Source organism: Schistocerca gregaria, chromosome 2 (assembly GCF_023897955.1).
Source record: "Schistocerca gregaria isolate iqSchGreg1 chromosome 2, iqSchGreg1.2, whole genome shotgun sequence".
NCBI classification, from domain to species: Eukaryota; Metazoa; Arthropoda; class Insecta; order Orthoptera; family Acrididae; genus Schistocerca; species Schistocerca gregaria.
In genome coordinates, this window is record NC_064921.1 from 621,657,494 (window position 1) to 621,674,352 (window position 16,859).

The window sequence follows — 16,859 nt, forward strand, 5'->3', positions numbered from 1 at the left end:
ATCTTTAGATCTGTAAGGAAGTGCATATGCATGGAATGTGCCTCATAACATTAGTTAATACGTAATATTTGAGGTAAAAGTTTTAGTTTGGTATTACAAAAAACAGAAGTGGAACTGTATGCTTACATACATTGAAGAATCTTTTTGTTATGAAACCTTTTATACTGTGCTGTTTTTTATCCACATGACAACTTTGTATGAGGTCCAACTTAAAATGGACGCATTTTGAAACAAAAAAGTTATTTTATGGTGCATAAATGTAGTTCCACTTCTGCTTTTTGTAATGCCAAACTATAACTTTTATCTCAAATGTTAGTTCTTAACTCATGTTATGAGACATATTGTTTTGTTTGTCTGGAATTTACTATGTAAGATGTTGTGGTTTTTAAAGTTTTGTCTTATCTATTGACTGAGTTAAAATCTATGATATACCATATAGTTGCATTCTGTAATGGATTAGTAGTTTAGTATTTGATACATACATGCCTTGAGACTATATGAATAGATCCTTTTTCGATATTGAAATAGGAGAATGTTCATAATTTTTAATGCAAAAATTAGGAACTTTATCTTAGCATACGTGTGTGTATTACCTTATTAGTCCATTCTTTTCATTGCATTTAACTCTGAATATTAATGTTTCATATGTGAACACTTTGTAATTTCACGTGAAATAAATCCCATATAATTGATTTTAGAATGACTAAGGAGAACATATCTCAGGTGATGTGAAGGAGATATTGAACAGCAGATTTAGTGCACAAAACAATGTTTCAGGATTTGATGTGAATGCTAGACAGGAAGTTACCTATCCGTTCGAGCGTGTGATGAGAACTCTAGGGAGGGAGCTGAAAGATGTGGACAGATCCACTCCCCACACTACTGTATGACTGTACCCTGCTGGACCAGTCAAACAAGAGATTGTGGGTGCTGGGTAACATACTTCAGCAGCTGTCAACTGGATCTGTGTTGACTGATATTTGCGAATTGTTAGCCAAGACTGTTAAAGACAGTGTTATTCAGCATATATGCATGTAGGGAGATTGACTTTCCAGTAATTATGTAACTTTACATCAGTATGTATTCTTTTTTATCATTTGTAAATGAATCTTCTCGGTTTTTATGTATGTAGATTGGTTCTATGAACAATTAGTAAATAGTAAATTTACTAGTATTTACAATATAACAAGAAGTATACATGTCTGCTTTCATACTCTGACTTTGGTTCACAGGCTACTGGATTGTGTCATCATTCAAAACTAAGTTACTCTCTGCATATAATTGGACTTATTGATATGATTATGAGCTTTATCCATTTTGTTGTGTCGAAACTTTTTTGCCGGTTTGTATCCACTGCGGTTCAGATTCATGGGTCGGTCTCCACATCGTAAACTCAGGCCCTGGTATTTTTCCATTATTTTTTCTCTCATGAGTCAACATAGCCTTGAATACTCTGGTTTATGTGGCTGATTGATTTTGTACTATATGCATACCTATGTTAGAGTAAATTTTTGCTGGTCTGTACCCATCATTGCGAGATTTTTGAGTCATCTCACTTGTCATACACTTAGGCTCTGAAATTTTTTCTCTTCTCTTTTGAAGATTTTGAAGATTTGTCAGTATAGATCTTAACTTAAAATTTATAAGTTCTAGTAATTTACACAGTCTCTGCAATTATTTCTATAGTTTAGTGGTGTAATGTTGTTTTGACATTATATTATTTGTCTTGTGACAGTATGTTCCACAGATCTGAAAATCTGAATGTCATATCCTGATATATGTATAGATTATGATTTGTATAGGAGATATTTATCTTATGTTTTCCGTAGTATGTTATGTATCAGATACTTCCATACATCTATCTGATATCCTGGGCATTGTTATGTAAACTGTTTGACATACCTTGCAATCTGTCACAAAAAAATTGTAAACACCCTGTTTCCAAATTTTGTGAGGGGGTATTGTAATGGGTCACCATCCTCTAACACTAACCAATACCATGTATACTCTCAAATCTGGTATAAGTGAACATTCTCAGCTGTTTAACAGTTAAAAATATAATTGATACACTATATAGTTTAAAAATAGTTCCTCAAAATATAAGAAAGAAGAGCTGCTGCTTTCTCTGTAAGAAACAGCTGACACAGACGGAAATATTCCTGATGTGCTCTGCTTAAGTGAACATCACATGGAAGCTACAGAAATTAATCAGCTACATTTAAATAGTTATAAAATTGGTTCTTCCTACTGTTGGAGCAACTTAAGACAAGATGGAGCAGCAAATTACATACACAGTACTATTAGGTCACAAGTTATAGATGTATCTAAATACTGTATTGAACAGCACTTTGAATGCTGTGCAGTCAGATTAGAGCTTGGAACACAGTTCCTGATCATAGAAACAGTTTACAGGGCACTTGTGGGAAACATTCAAAAATTTCTCTCTCAGCTAGAAACAGTTCTCACTATTTTATAGAAACAATAGTAATGTCATTGCACATGGTGACTTTAACATAAACTTACAACAAATAACAATCAGAAACTATTAGAACCACTACTGTCAACATTCAGTCTGCTCCCCATGATCTCCTTCCCAACAAAAGTATATGGGCACAGCAAGACAGTGATTGATAATTTGTTCCTAGATCCCACAAATTACAATGAGGTAATGACACAGGCAGTAACAAATGGACTGTCTGATCTAGACGGTCAAATGACAACCCTAAAACTTGCCAGCAGAAAAACAGCACATGGCCATTCTGGCCAAGTTAAACATGTTAGAACAATAAACGCTAAATCTACTTGCTTGTTCAGAAATAGTTTATGCTATGAACAATGGGAGGAAGTATACCAGGCTGACACAGTGAATGAGAAGTTCAACTCTTTCCTGAACTTATTCCTTAAACATTTTGAAGCTTCTTTCCCACAAAGACAGATTAAAATCAAACCAATCTGTAGTAAAAGAGTGGCTAACTACTGGCATAAAAATATCATGTAACAAAAAGAGAGATCTGTATGTACAACAGAGGGCTAGTACAGACCCTGCAGTAAAGTTACATTACAAGAAATACTGTAAAATTCTAACAAGTGTAATAAAGAAGCCCAAACAGTTGCATTATGCACAAAAAATTAGCAACTCAAACAATAAAATAAAAACCATATGGCACATCATAAAAAGTGAGACAAATAGGGACATAAAACCTGACAATAAGAACCACAAAGTTGCAGCCTCAGATTTCAACAATTTTTTGCTCACTATAGCGGAAAAAACAGTGAACCATAATAAACAGTCTCACACAGAAGGTATTGAACTACTTGACCACATGCAAACAACATCTAAAGTGGCACTTCACTGTAGAAGTACAACTCCTAAAGAAATTGAAAAAAACATAAAATTTCTCAAAAACTCAGATTCCTGAGGATACAGTGGCATATCAAGTAGAGTCTTAAAATCATGTGCAGACTTAATCAATTATATATTGTGCTATTTGTGCAACCAATCTATGGAAACTGGTGTGTTCCCAGATAGATTAAAACATGCAGTAGTGATGTCAATCCACAAAAGTGGAGCAAGGGATGAAACATCCAACTATCGGTCCATCTCTCTGCTGCCAGTGTTCTCAGAGGTATTTGAGAGAATAGTGTATGATGGGATTTATAGTCACACTACACAAAATGGCTTACTGGCTCCTACACAGTTTGGTTTTCATAAGGGCTCCTCCACAGACAGAGCTACATTTAACCTAACAGATGAAATTTTATGTGAACTAAACTACAAAAGGTATCCAATGGGGATATTTTGTGACTTTGCCAAGGCATTTGATTGTGTAGATCACAATAAACTCTTAAAAAAGCTTCCACATTATGGCATTAAAGACAAATCTTTGGCTTGGGTAGAATCATACTTACAAACAGGAAGCAAAGGGTCATCTTAAGGGGGACCGAAACAACATTAAAATCAGACTGGGGAAATATAAAGTATGGAGTCCCACAGGGCTCGATTCTTGGGCCACTAATTTTCCTGATCTACATTAATGATCTACCAATCACAATTAATAACAGAGCAAAAGTAGTAATATTTGCCGATGATACAGGTATCCTCATGAAAGGACCCAACTCCACAATGCAGGATACCACCATGACAGTCTCTACTCAAGTACACAAATGGTTCATTGCGAAGAGCCTAACCTTAAATCTTTCAAAAATCAATATGATACATTTTCTAACAAAAAATTAAAAAAAAGAAAGTTCCTGAAATACATGTTAACAATCACACAATTAATGAAACCACACATACAAAATTCCTAGGTATACAGACAGACAGTCACCTGAGATGGAAAGAACAAAATGATCAGCTGGTCAAGAAACTTAGCTCATCGTGCTTTGCACTAAGAGCTCTCCATCAGTTAGTAGACAGAGAAATAATGTTGTAGTCATATTTTGCATATTTCTATTATGTACTCTCCTATGGCATAATCTTTTGGGGAAATGCTGCAGGTTTTGAAAAAGTCTTAAGAATACAGAAATGAGCAGTGAGACTAATATGTGGGTTCCCTAATGAGGCATCTTGCACAGGTCTCTTCAAATTTCTCAGGATACTTACCATCACAGGACAGTATATATACTCACTAATGTTATTTGTAGCCAACAACAGGGAATTGTTTAAAAAAAATTGTGACATCAACAAGCATGACATAAGCCAGGTGAAAATTTTTCAAAAAGGCTCTACAACTCTCACTAAAGTACACAGGGGAGTTACAGAGTCAGGTATAAAGGTCTTCAATAAGCTCCCAATCAATATAAAAAAGGAAATAAATAATGTACAGGTTTTCAAAAGGAAACTAAACCTATTCTTCATTGAACAAACTTTCTATAAAATGAACGAATACTTATAGTTATAAGGTATAAGAGTGGGGGAAACTGCCTAAGAAAAGCACTCCCTTGAAGATAAAGTGTGATGCTGTTACTTGTAGTTTACTGAAATTGTGGTGATAAAATGTAAATTTATCTATGTCATTAAGAGAAAATGTGAACTCGCATGTATACCACACTCTTGAGCATTCACTTAAACCTCTTCTTAAGGAATGCAGTTAAAATTTGTATTTAATCCAAACCATAACCATGAAGCAAAATCACCTGTTTATATATGTCAGTAGCATAAAAATATGCACTGTTACTTATTCTACTATTTTAAACAGTCACCTACATTGTTTTTGGCATAATGCAGACTTTAATACTGCATGGAAGTAATTGTTCTTGGTAAATAAACAAATGTCTGTGCAATGTGATGTATAAATGTTCATGTACTACTGTATTGTATCAATTGACTTGTCCTATAACACTTTCACACTGTTTGTACAATATATAATCAACAGGACCAAATAAATAAGTAAAAATAGACTTCATATGATTTTCTATATGATGGGTTATGTTTCAGGCAAAAATATGTAAAGAGAAATTAATTTGTCAGTACTCTGTATGTACAGTTAAAATTACTCTCCTTTTAAAAATATTTGAAATTACAAAATTTCTGGCATACTTAATTTCATATTATTAATTGCACAATCTAACATTAATTATTAAATTTATTTCTGGATAAAAAAATAGTAAATGTTGTGTGACTAGGGCCTCCCATCAGGTAGACCGTTTGCCAGGTGCTAGCACTTCGGTGACTTGTGTGTTGATGGGGGTGAAATGATGATTAGGACAACACAACACCCAGTTCCTGAGCAGAGAAAATCTCTGACCCAGCCAGGAATCGAACCCAGGCCCTTAGGATTGACATTTTGTCATGCTGACCACTCAGCTACTGGGGGCGGACATTTCTGGATTAATTTATCCGGTAATTATATATTATGGTTAAGATTCTTCTTTGATCAAGAAAGTTTGTAAACTCTTTTGCTTTGTAAACTCTTTGGAATATTCTGAGTACAGCAGTATGTAGGCAGCAGAATGATATGGTATTTATGCCAGGGCCAAGCCGAAACGGTATTTGTGTAGATGAATTTTGAATCTTGTTAACAACAATGTGAATTCATGTTCTGAAGTGGAATTGTGAAGTCGGTGTGATACAAAAGAATGGGATAAAAGAAAAGAATATTCAAAGCAACAGGCAAACCATCAGTTATTCAGTTCAACAAGAACCCACAACATTATAAAAATTACAGCCTCAGGAATGTACCCTAGACGCAGAACTTGGAGCCAACAACAATGATATAATGAAGGTAAGTAAAAAGTTTTTCTTTCATAATCTTATGCCTCTTGAAGCTTTCAAAATTTGTGCAAAGACAGACAATTTTAATAGTGATGTTTGGGAGGGTAAGATTACGCACTCCATTAATGAAATCCATGATAGGTACAGTGTGTGGTGTATTAGCTAAATTCAGTCCCTTATTAACAGGTTGATGACAGTGCATGCTGTTCCATGAGATGACACCAATTTTTGTATGGTTGCAAGTTTCTCAAATTTCTTTGTTGTACTATTGTATTGCTATTGTGAAATTGCAGTTATACAGGGTGAACATTAATAAAACCAATCAACTGAATGGATGGATTACTGACTGGAAATAGAAGGAAAAAGGTCCCATAAACATGTGTCCAGAAATGTATCGTTGCTATGGTAGATGGTGCTGGTGGTGCCACCATGCCCTTAGTAGCATAAACGTTGTGGTGAGTATTTCTGTCTATTCTCCGCATCAAGAGCTCACTTCCATTCACCACAAAGATTATATCTGCTGTCATGGTTGGAGGTCTTCTCATATAATCTTATTTCCACAGATTCTTTAATTAGAGAATGCCAGTGATAGAAGCCTGGGACAAAATTTTTGCTTTGTCAAACAATATTTTGTGTCTGTATGGCTGCACTCAGCAACTGCAGATTTCTCCACTTTTTGATTTGTAATATACCATTGATGATCTGAACAGTACAGGTGGACTGACTGATGTAATTGCTTTTGCACTCACAAGGAGTGTTATAAATCCTAGTCTAAGACTATCCTTAACAGAGCATAGCATCTCCTATATCTTCTTAGGAGGTCATAAAATAGGTCTGACACCTGTTGCCCTGTAAAGGACAGTCCTGACCTCGAGGTCCCTGGATTTGCAACATTCCTTGTGAGCTTGCAAGCAATTACAATGGTCAGTCAATCTGTAACATTTCCAATCACTATGCAGAACATCAACAGTACCTCAAAAATTGAGAATGGGAGAAATCTGCAGGTGCTGAGCATGGCCTTACACACAAACACAAAATATTTTTGACCAAATAAAAGTGCTTTCTCAAGTTCCTACACAATGGGATTCTGTAATTTAAGAGGCTTTACGAATAAAAATGTTTGAGAAGAACTTCAACTGTACAGCACACATGATCCTAGTGGAGCATGGAAGTGAGCTCTCAATGCAGAGAAGAGGCAGAGATATTCATCGCAATATTTACACTACTACGGGAACAGTGGCATGACCTGTACAGACACTGACAACATCTGCACCAGCGTTACACAATTACCGATGGAACATAAGCCATCTATGGGCTATATAATTTCACCACAGCAGATATTTAGACAGCCAGGTGTTCCTGACAAAGAGAATGGAGGTAACCATCGCAAACTCGAAGTTTTGCTCTGAACTGATGGGGCAAGAAGTCCAGGAATGTTTTATACAAAATTATTAATTCTTTTTGCAAATTTAAAATGACATTAAAATGATAATTGAGATTCAGCTTTTGTCTTGTGTTGATTGAGACTTTCCCAATTGATTAGTTGTAGAAATGGTTTTCAGGCGAGACATCAAACATCATCATTAAATCCCCAAAATATTTTGTTAGCACAATTTCATGACATTTTCAGGTATGATGGCCTATGACAGATTACAGTCATGCCCAAGTGACTGCCAACTCCAGCTTCGGGCCGGAATGCAACCATCACATCGCCTGGCCCAAGATGCTGGAGTTGGCAGTCATGTTTACATGAGGTGTGCTTGCTTGTGTGTGTGGAGGGTGTGTGTTTCTCTTTTGCTGATGAAGACTGTGGCTCAAAGCTTTATGTAAGTGTCTTAATTGTTACTGTCTGCAACTTAACATGTCTTCTTTACAATAAGTTGCAATCTATCTTTTCATACATTGTTAACCATGTATATAATTAGGGAATATATGTATTGGTATGTCAGCTTTACGCAATTTTCTTCCTGAATTCTTCTGTAGAATGAGTCACATTGCCACATGGGATTAAGCCACAGGACAATACTGAGTGCAAAGCACACTAGCTGTTGCATCCGCAGGCCATTACAATGAGAGAAATTTCTAAGTGCAAAGCAGCAGAGCTGAGCTTTTTGGTCATATGCTGCTGTCAACTCAGTTTGTTATTTATCTGCACACCAAGGAATTTCAAACATGGAATTTCATTTATTGTGAATTTCTGGTACCTGTAATTCATTTCTTTATTTGCATTAAATAGTTTTTGTTTATCTTCTATTGGTAGTTCAATAATTACTTTAATACACTGGAATTTTTCGATGAAAATAGTTGCTTGCATCTGTAACAACAAAGCTCTGTTTACAAAACACCACTCTATGGCATACGGGTTTACAATGAACACTGCTGCTTGCCCTTTAGTTAACATAAAGTGTGGCTAATGAGGTATTTTTTAAACTTTCTTTTAAATTGGTATGGCTTCCCAATCTAATTACCTTATCCTGAACACTTTGCAATTTTCTGCATATCAGTCACTACAACTTATGGTGTATCTTTACATAACAGATGGTGATTCAATGAGAGGACATACATGTGCTGCTGATCCCTGCTCATATTTGTAAATATGAGACTTGTCACCAGCTATGAGTTCAGTTCCTCTTCGACTGCAATGAACCATAACTGAAACACGAAGGAAGTATGCAAGCAAAAACACATGAACTGTCAAATGGTACAAAAATGTATGTCCTCAGACATTACGCACAAACTTTTATTGAACTTACTTGCAAGTAGATTGGCCATAGTACCACTGGGGACAAATAGTCCAGCTTCTTTCCCAAATAATGCAGCTGCTCTTCGTTCCAAAGCTGAAAGTTTTAAAATTTCTGTGATTTCCTATCTACATCATTTTTCACAGTACTAACATAGAAGTCTGCTTGCAGGAAAATACACGAAAATAGTTGCAATGGCAAGTAGGTCGATTGAAATATGAGTAACTCAAAATCAACAATTACTGTAACACTCATACTAAGTTTAATAGAAATCCAGAAAAGTTATTTGAAGTACAACAAATTAATCTCCACTTGTGCTACATGTTGCAAATGAACCAACCAGAATGAAAGGGAGCATCCTGTGTGCTTCACCACCTGTAAGGCTCATTGTACAAATCCACTCTCAACAACATACCACAATTACTTCACTGAAATTTGGAAAGTCAGTTTACCACAATGTTGCATACAAAGCTCCAGTTCCTCATATGTACTATTGTTTATTGGAACTAGATATTTCTGCAAAGCTCTATGTCCTTTTGTCAGACTGTGTAGCTGTCTTCAGAGTCATATATATTGGCTTACTTTCAGCAATAAGAATAATCCTACTCCAGGTCACATTAGTACTGCAACATTCAAAAACTTATTTGATATGATGATGTACACAAATCTACAGGCCCTGGGATTTAGCACCAATTTTTGTAAACATAGCCACTTCCTATTTTTTGTTACTGTTTCTATAATAGCATGATACTGTTTCTATTACAGCATGATACTTTCATCCATGTAGATCTATCTGTTCAATTTCTGTAATTTCAGAGCAGTTTTCTCAGAAATTTAACACATCTGCTTTCAGATGTAATTGTATTTATTGTACAACTCTGTCTTTCAGAAAAAAACTCTACTGGAAAAGAATGGAAATCACCATGTTACTATGTATACTGTTTTGGTCAAATTAGATCCTATTATCATATCTACATGCAAGTAACAGCTTATTTAAAAGCAATCACATACAGACCAACCCAAACATAGTGCAGCTAAATGAGGGGTGATACATTTGTCAAACACAGCTATAAATGCTTGTCTTTCTAGAGCAACTCTCTTCACTCTCATTTATTTGTACCACATGATGTTACATCCAAAACTTTTTAAGCACACGATTTTCTCACTAATGTGAGGAGAATTCTCACCAGTATGCACAAATGATTAATTTAACTTCATTACCCATTGTTACCTACACTCTCAATTGTAATTACATTTTTACATTTTTTGACAGGTGACATTCCTGAGCTCTGTACATGGATTAAAAATACAAATTAACATTCCTAATAATTGATGTCCAGAGTACTGGACCAGTTCTAAAATTTTACTTTCATGACCATATGTGTATCAGAAGTACAAAGTGACTGACAGCTAGCTGCTTACAGGACACCTACCATAGCAACAACTAATCAGAGCACAGTTATCAATCACTCTGCTACCTCTGGTGCTGGTTACCTGTCAGCTGCAGACGAAAATTGCTGTCTATAACACAATTGTTGTGGTTTGTTCTTATATGTTTTGTTTCTTCGTGTCATATATCTCCTTTAGTGAATTAATGAAGTTAATAGCATAATTGCTAATGAAGACTATTATGATCTTGCAACAAGAACAGAATACCAAACATCCTGCTATAGCACTTAGCAATGAATTTCTTGCAAATAAACTTTCAGATTTGCCAGCGGATAACACTGTGCAAGTCCCACAATATTTCATTGACCCAACTGTTTGACATATTCAGGAGGCGGTAGTTGCTGACATCACTGCTGCAAAATAAAACTGGTGCAATTGTGTAGTGGCATCAAAATTTATCAGGCCAAAAGCAGGAATTAAACATGCTCTGTTGGATGGAAATTATGGTCTTAGTGCCCCCAGCTGGGAGCCAGAGAGAGATTCCCCGCATGTGCACTGTGGGAAAGATTGTGCTGCTGGACATGCCAACAATTAAAAGTTCTATTAACTCCTGGCAATGCGCCTTGTCGGGTAACAAACGCATCAGAGGATCTTGTCTCTCCTGTTTCAATATAATGACAGCCAGTGCTGGATACCAGGCAGTGCTTAGCTGAAATCTGGTATCCATTTTATTAGCACTGCCTGCTGTACAGATATGTATGGCCTCTTGCACAATGTGGTAGAGTCTTACGCTCCCTGGTATATAGAGCACTTGTGGGCTGACATGTAACCTACAACACCTAACAGTGTTCTATCAGAACAGTTATTCTGATAAGCAGATATGCAATGCATTCTGAGATAAGCATATTCAATGTAGGGATGTAAATGAAGATACTGAGGCACCTGGTCCAGTGGTTTCCTTGCCATGTTTTAGCACCATGTTTTCAGGAACAGAAAGATTCTTCAGAGACACAATATAAACGTTTTTTTTGTCCACCAGTGAAACTGAGGACTTTTTTGTGCTCTGTCAAAGAGAATTTTGGCCTTAGAAAATGCAGCTTATGTAAGATCTCATGCACCTGTGGGAAATCTTATACTGGGCTGTTATATTACACTGTGCAACATTGTTGTGTTGAACACCATCAATTTACACACATGGGCCAACCTGATAAATCTGCAATAGCAGAGAATTTCCTAAATACAAAACATTGTATGTTTTACAAGAAGACTCAAGCTGTATCATTCTGAGATTTTGGTTTTTAAGGGGGCCATAAATATCATTCTGGACCAATCCTATCAACAAGGATGTAAGATTTCATCTAAGCACTATCTGGAATACAGCAGTTGCTGCCATTAAATTAAAACAGGAGAAAGAAGATCCTCCAATGTACAACCTGACACAGTGCATTGCCAAGAGTTAATCCTGCTGTTAACCACCGGAGTATTCAGAAACACTGTCGTTGCACACAGTGGACATGTGGAGGGCCTCTCTTTGGTTCCCAGTAGTGGACAATATGAGAGCCTTCTCTTGCATGCATAATCCATGTTCCTGGCTCAATAAATTTTGATGTTGCCATGTGATTATCAACAGCTGCATCTTGCAGCAGTGATTACAGCAACTACCACCATCAGAACATGTTGAACAGTTGGGTCACAAAATATTGTGGAAATTGCGTAACATTATCCAGCACCAAACCTGAGAAGTGTATTCTTAACAGCTCTGTTGGGAAAACCTGAAGAGTCACAATGAATTTCTTGTGCAGCATGTGGAACATGAAGTTGAAGAATCAAAAATTGTAGTAATTGCTTGGAATCAAATGCATGCTGTCATAATGCTACATTTGCAAACAGATGAAAATGGCCACAGTGACCAAAACCAACGGAGGTGATTGAAAATAAAAGTGAAAGTTACTGAAATAATGAGCAACCAGTTGCATGGAAAAAATTTATTTCCTTAACTGGTTTCAGTCACTTTGTGACCTTCTTCAGAAGGTTACAACTATTGTCTTATTTGCAAGTGTCAACAATACGATGCAGGCAGCATATGCTGTGATCATGTTGGTCTTAGCTCCTTTTTCTTTTGATGACTGTTTCAAAAAATACATCTACAGTTGCTGAAGATGGATAAAATATTTAAAAAGTGGAACTGCTGCACAGCTATTTGATTTCAGGGCTTTGAAATGAGTTATTCATGATCTTAATTCTTTCCTTTCCAACCTTTGCTTCCTACTTCTGCTCTTTACTGTCAGACTGCTCCTGTACTAGTTGTGTTGTACAAATACTGTTGCCTATTTCCAAAGCACTCATGACAGATAGCAATGTACAATATGGAGGGGCACCCCACCATTTTCAAGGGCAGAGTATTGGTTGGTGTTGAAGTCATTACACGACTGCAGGTTCTAATGAAGTGATACTGTATTTCGCCACATCTGATGAGTACTGACTCTATGCCACTGTTGTATCAGTAGTCAATACATTGTCAACATTGTGGTAGATGGTGTCCCCTAACAAGAATGGCCCAGGACACAGAGATTATTGCTAGTTCTGTGAACAGAAGAAAATGTTTGATCTGAATTTACCACATCAGCTGTGACTCATAGCTTAGCTCGAGGAGATTACTTCATTCACTCATTCTCCCATCCATTGCATTTCATAAATCCTGTTATGCAGGAGAGCTTTCAGGAATGAGAAACAGGTCAAGTAACCTATAAAAAGGCAATGATGGTCACTGCAAAGCTACTTCTCTATAGTGCATTAAGATTAGCTCATAGCCACAACACAAGCTCAGTTTGTAAGCTTAGACATTTATCAGAAGGACACAAAATTTGTAATTGTAGAAATATACTAATATGTACTTAAATTAAAGACTATTTTTATAAGGCTATGCTGCTGCAATGCATTTCCCAATACCACATACAAAGAAATATTTTATGGTGTAAATATGTTAATATTACTGTAGTTGACATAGGATAAAAATTAAACATTTAAAACCATGAATTTAGAAACAACTACATATAAAAAAAAGTTAACTGATTTTAAAAGCACTTCCATAGCAGAACTCCCCAGCAACAACAACCAGAAAGTAAATCAATAAAAAGAAAGACATTTTAAAGCAAAGGTCAGTAATTCTACTTTTTTTAAAGTCATTTAAAAACATTCAGTCTTTGTCCTGAAAAAATATTCTACATATTGTTGATTACATTTGTGATGAATTTGTGAGTGCATAATATGAGTGACTGTAAGTTTAAGACAATGTTTCTGCAGTGAAACAGCTGCAGACCTATTCAGCTACGATGTGGGTTGAGTCTGGTACAGGCCAAGTAACACGTAAAAGGGCAGCGATGGCCACTGCAAGATACTTTTCTATAGTGCATTAAGATTAGCTCATAGACACAACACAAGCTCAGGTTGTAAGCATAGACATTTATCAGGACACAAAATTTATAATTGTAGAAAAATACCAGTAAGTACTTAAATTAAAGTCTATTTTTATAATGCTATACTGCTGCAAAGCATTTCCCAATACCAAATACATACAAATATTCTGTGGTGTAAATATTGTAATATTACTGTAGTTGAAAAAGGATAAAAATTAAACATTTAAAACCATGAATTTAGAAATAACTACATATAAAAAAAGTAAGTTAACAGGTTTTAAAAGCAATTCCATAGCAGAAGTCTCCAGCAACAGCAACCAGAAAGTAAATCAATAAAAAGAAAGACATTTTAAAGCAAAGGTCAGTAATTCCATGTTTTTTGGAAAGTCATTTAAAAAGCTTTCAGTCTTTGTCCTGAAAAAATATTCTACATATTGTTGATTACATTTGTGATGAATTTGTAATTGCGTAATATGAGTGACTGTAAGTTTAACTGCAATTCTTTCTATCAAGAACATATTGGGGGCATTCCTTCTAGTACTCCTGATTGATGATTTATTCTTCTAAGGTGGGTTTAGAGTGTCCTTAAAGACAATCTGTATCATGTGCACCTCAAATTGAATATAATATGCTTTTCATTCCTTGGGGAATTTGCATGCTTTTATTCTGATGAATTAGCCTTATGTGCATTCCTGCTGCACTATTGCTAGAAACCTTTCGAATGATTCATGAGAATTAGCACAAATACTCTCAACATCACACAGAGAGTGATGCAATACCAGTGCATTGTATGGAAGGTGAGGGCATATGTTGCACCTTGTCTCTCTCTGACTGTTACTGTTGTACAAAGGAATTACAAGGAAACAAAACAAATCACATAATCATATAAAAGTTCTGTCCACGCCGAATCTGTCACTAATTCCCATGACAACAAAACATCGCACACTACTTTCATGAAAATTTTATGATAATGTATCACTTTAAAAAGCCTAAGATTCAGTTACTTCACTGAAATATATGCACATACATACCTTTCACAGTAGGATCTTCTTCATAAACATCATCTCCAACTTCTGCATTGTACATTGCTTCTCTCATTGCCTTAGTAGGTACTGTTAATGTATCGCTCCGCAAATCAATCACATACATATCCTGGAACTTTAAAATTTGTTTTTAACTATGAAAATAGCATTTCATAACAGTAATAGACATTCCAGGAAGAAGCTATACATAAAATAAAGAAAATTAAATCACTCACCTAGAGCAAATTGATGCATGGAGCACAAAGACACATAACAGAAAACAGTAGTCACACTAGCTTCCACACTAGCTCTTTTTCTAGCAAAAGCACACACATTAACAAACACACTACACAGATGTTCAGTTGTTGGCTAATTCTTATTAGTGACAAATGTGTCAGTTAATATGACAGGATCAGAAATCTGACCTATCACATAGCACATAAGTTGTCATGTTGTTGCTCCTATCAAATCTTTGGCAAAGCCAATTCTTAATAATGTTTGAGACATCTGATGATTGATTGCAAACCTGAAAACTAGTTTTGGCACATAAACATTTTATAATGAAGTAAGTCCTTAGAACATCTTTTTCTACCATTGACGAAGAGATCGATACCATAGCATTTTCTTCATATTATAAACACATTTCCAAATTTTGACCAAATCAGGTATACAAACAAACACTAATGACTTTGTCAGTGCAGGGAGGTATAATCCATACTATAATTAAACCAATGTTGTCCCTGAATAGAAAAATGTCATATCTCTGTAAAATAACTTCTCTACAATTTTTGTTTTTATGTTCAAAGGAAAAGTATAATGAATTATAACTTTATTTAAATGTTTATTACTGCATACAAACTGAAGGCATTATTGCATAACCACATTCATGTTTCTAAATCACATCTAATACTCACTGATTCAAAGATTGATTAATAACCAAATCTGAACAGCTTACTTAAAGACATAAAAATGCCAATTTTTCCTATATTTTCAGTTATGTGCATTATTATAAAAACTAAGTACAACTGACCAAAGAGTCATATAATTCCAAGAATCACAGCTATTAAAATAAAATTGTTGAACTGACTAGTAAATGTGGTGTTACCCACATATCGGGAAGAGTCTGGTTTTGTATACAAAGAATGGGAAAATGCTTTGTCAGTAGGTGAGAAAGAGATGTCAGTGGTGGAAGCTAACTGTTCATTATGCTTCGACACTTGGTCATGTTGCACAACAAACTGTCTTTTTACAAATTTTGACATACAGGGTGATCCATTGGTCATGACCGGGCCAAATATCTCACGAAATAAGTGTCAAACGAAAAAACTACAAAGAACGAAACTTGTCTAGCTTGAAGGGGGAAACCAGATGGCGCTATGGTTAGCCCACTTGATGGTGCTGCCATAGGTCAAACGGATATCAACTGTGTTTTTTTTTTTTTTTTTTTTTAAATAAGAACCCCCAGTTTTTATTACATATTTGTGTAGTACGTAAAGAAATATGAATGTTTTAGATGGATCACTTTTTTCACTTTGTGATAGATAGCGCAGTAATAGTCACAAACATATGGCTCACAATTTTAGACGAACAGTTGGTAACAGGTAGGTTTTTTAAATTAAAATACAGAACTTAGGTACGTTTGAACATTTTATTTCAGTTGCTCCAATGTGATACATGTACCTTTGTGAAGTTATCATTTCTGAGAATGCATGCTGTTACAGCGTGATTACCTATAAATAACATATTAATGCAATAAATGCTCAAAATTATGTCCGTCAACATCAATGCATTTGGCAATATGTGTAACGACATTCCTCTCAACAGCGAATAGTTTGCCTTCCGTAATGTTTGCACATGCATTGACAATGCACTGACGCATATTGTTAGGCATTGTCAGTGGATCATGATAGCAAATATCCTTCAACTTTCCCAACAGAAAAAAATCCGGGGACGTCAGATCCGGTGAACATGCAGGCCATGATATGGCGCTTCGACGACCAGTCCACCTGTCATGAAATATGCTACTCAATACTGCTTCAACCGCATGCGAGCTATGTGGCGGACATCCATCATGTTG

The 16,859-nt window shown here is 35.7% G+C and overlaps 1 protein-coding gene across 4 annotated transcripts in view; it reads right to left on the reverse strand.

Moving 5' to 3' along the window:
- Positions 1 to 16,859, reverse strand: part of LOC126334613 (uncharacterized) — a 209,442-nt gene that overhangs the window by 88,523 nt on the left and 104,060 nt on the right. For all 4 annotated transcript variants that reach the window (XM_049997020.1, XM_049997021.1, XM_049997018.1 and 1 more), the window contains exons 3-5: positions 14,792 to 14,918; positions 8,968 to 9,051; positions 8,778 to 8,866 (exon numbers count right to left, since the gene is read on the reverse strand). In XM_049997020.1, the coding sequence (XP_049852977.1) occupies positions 8,778 to 8,866; positions 8,968 to 9,051; positions 14,792 to 14,918 (300 nt within the window). The remainder of the gene's footprint in view (positions 1 to 8,777; positions 8,867 to 8,967; positions 9,052 to 14,791; positions 14,919 to 16,859) is intronic.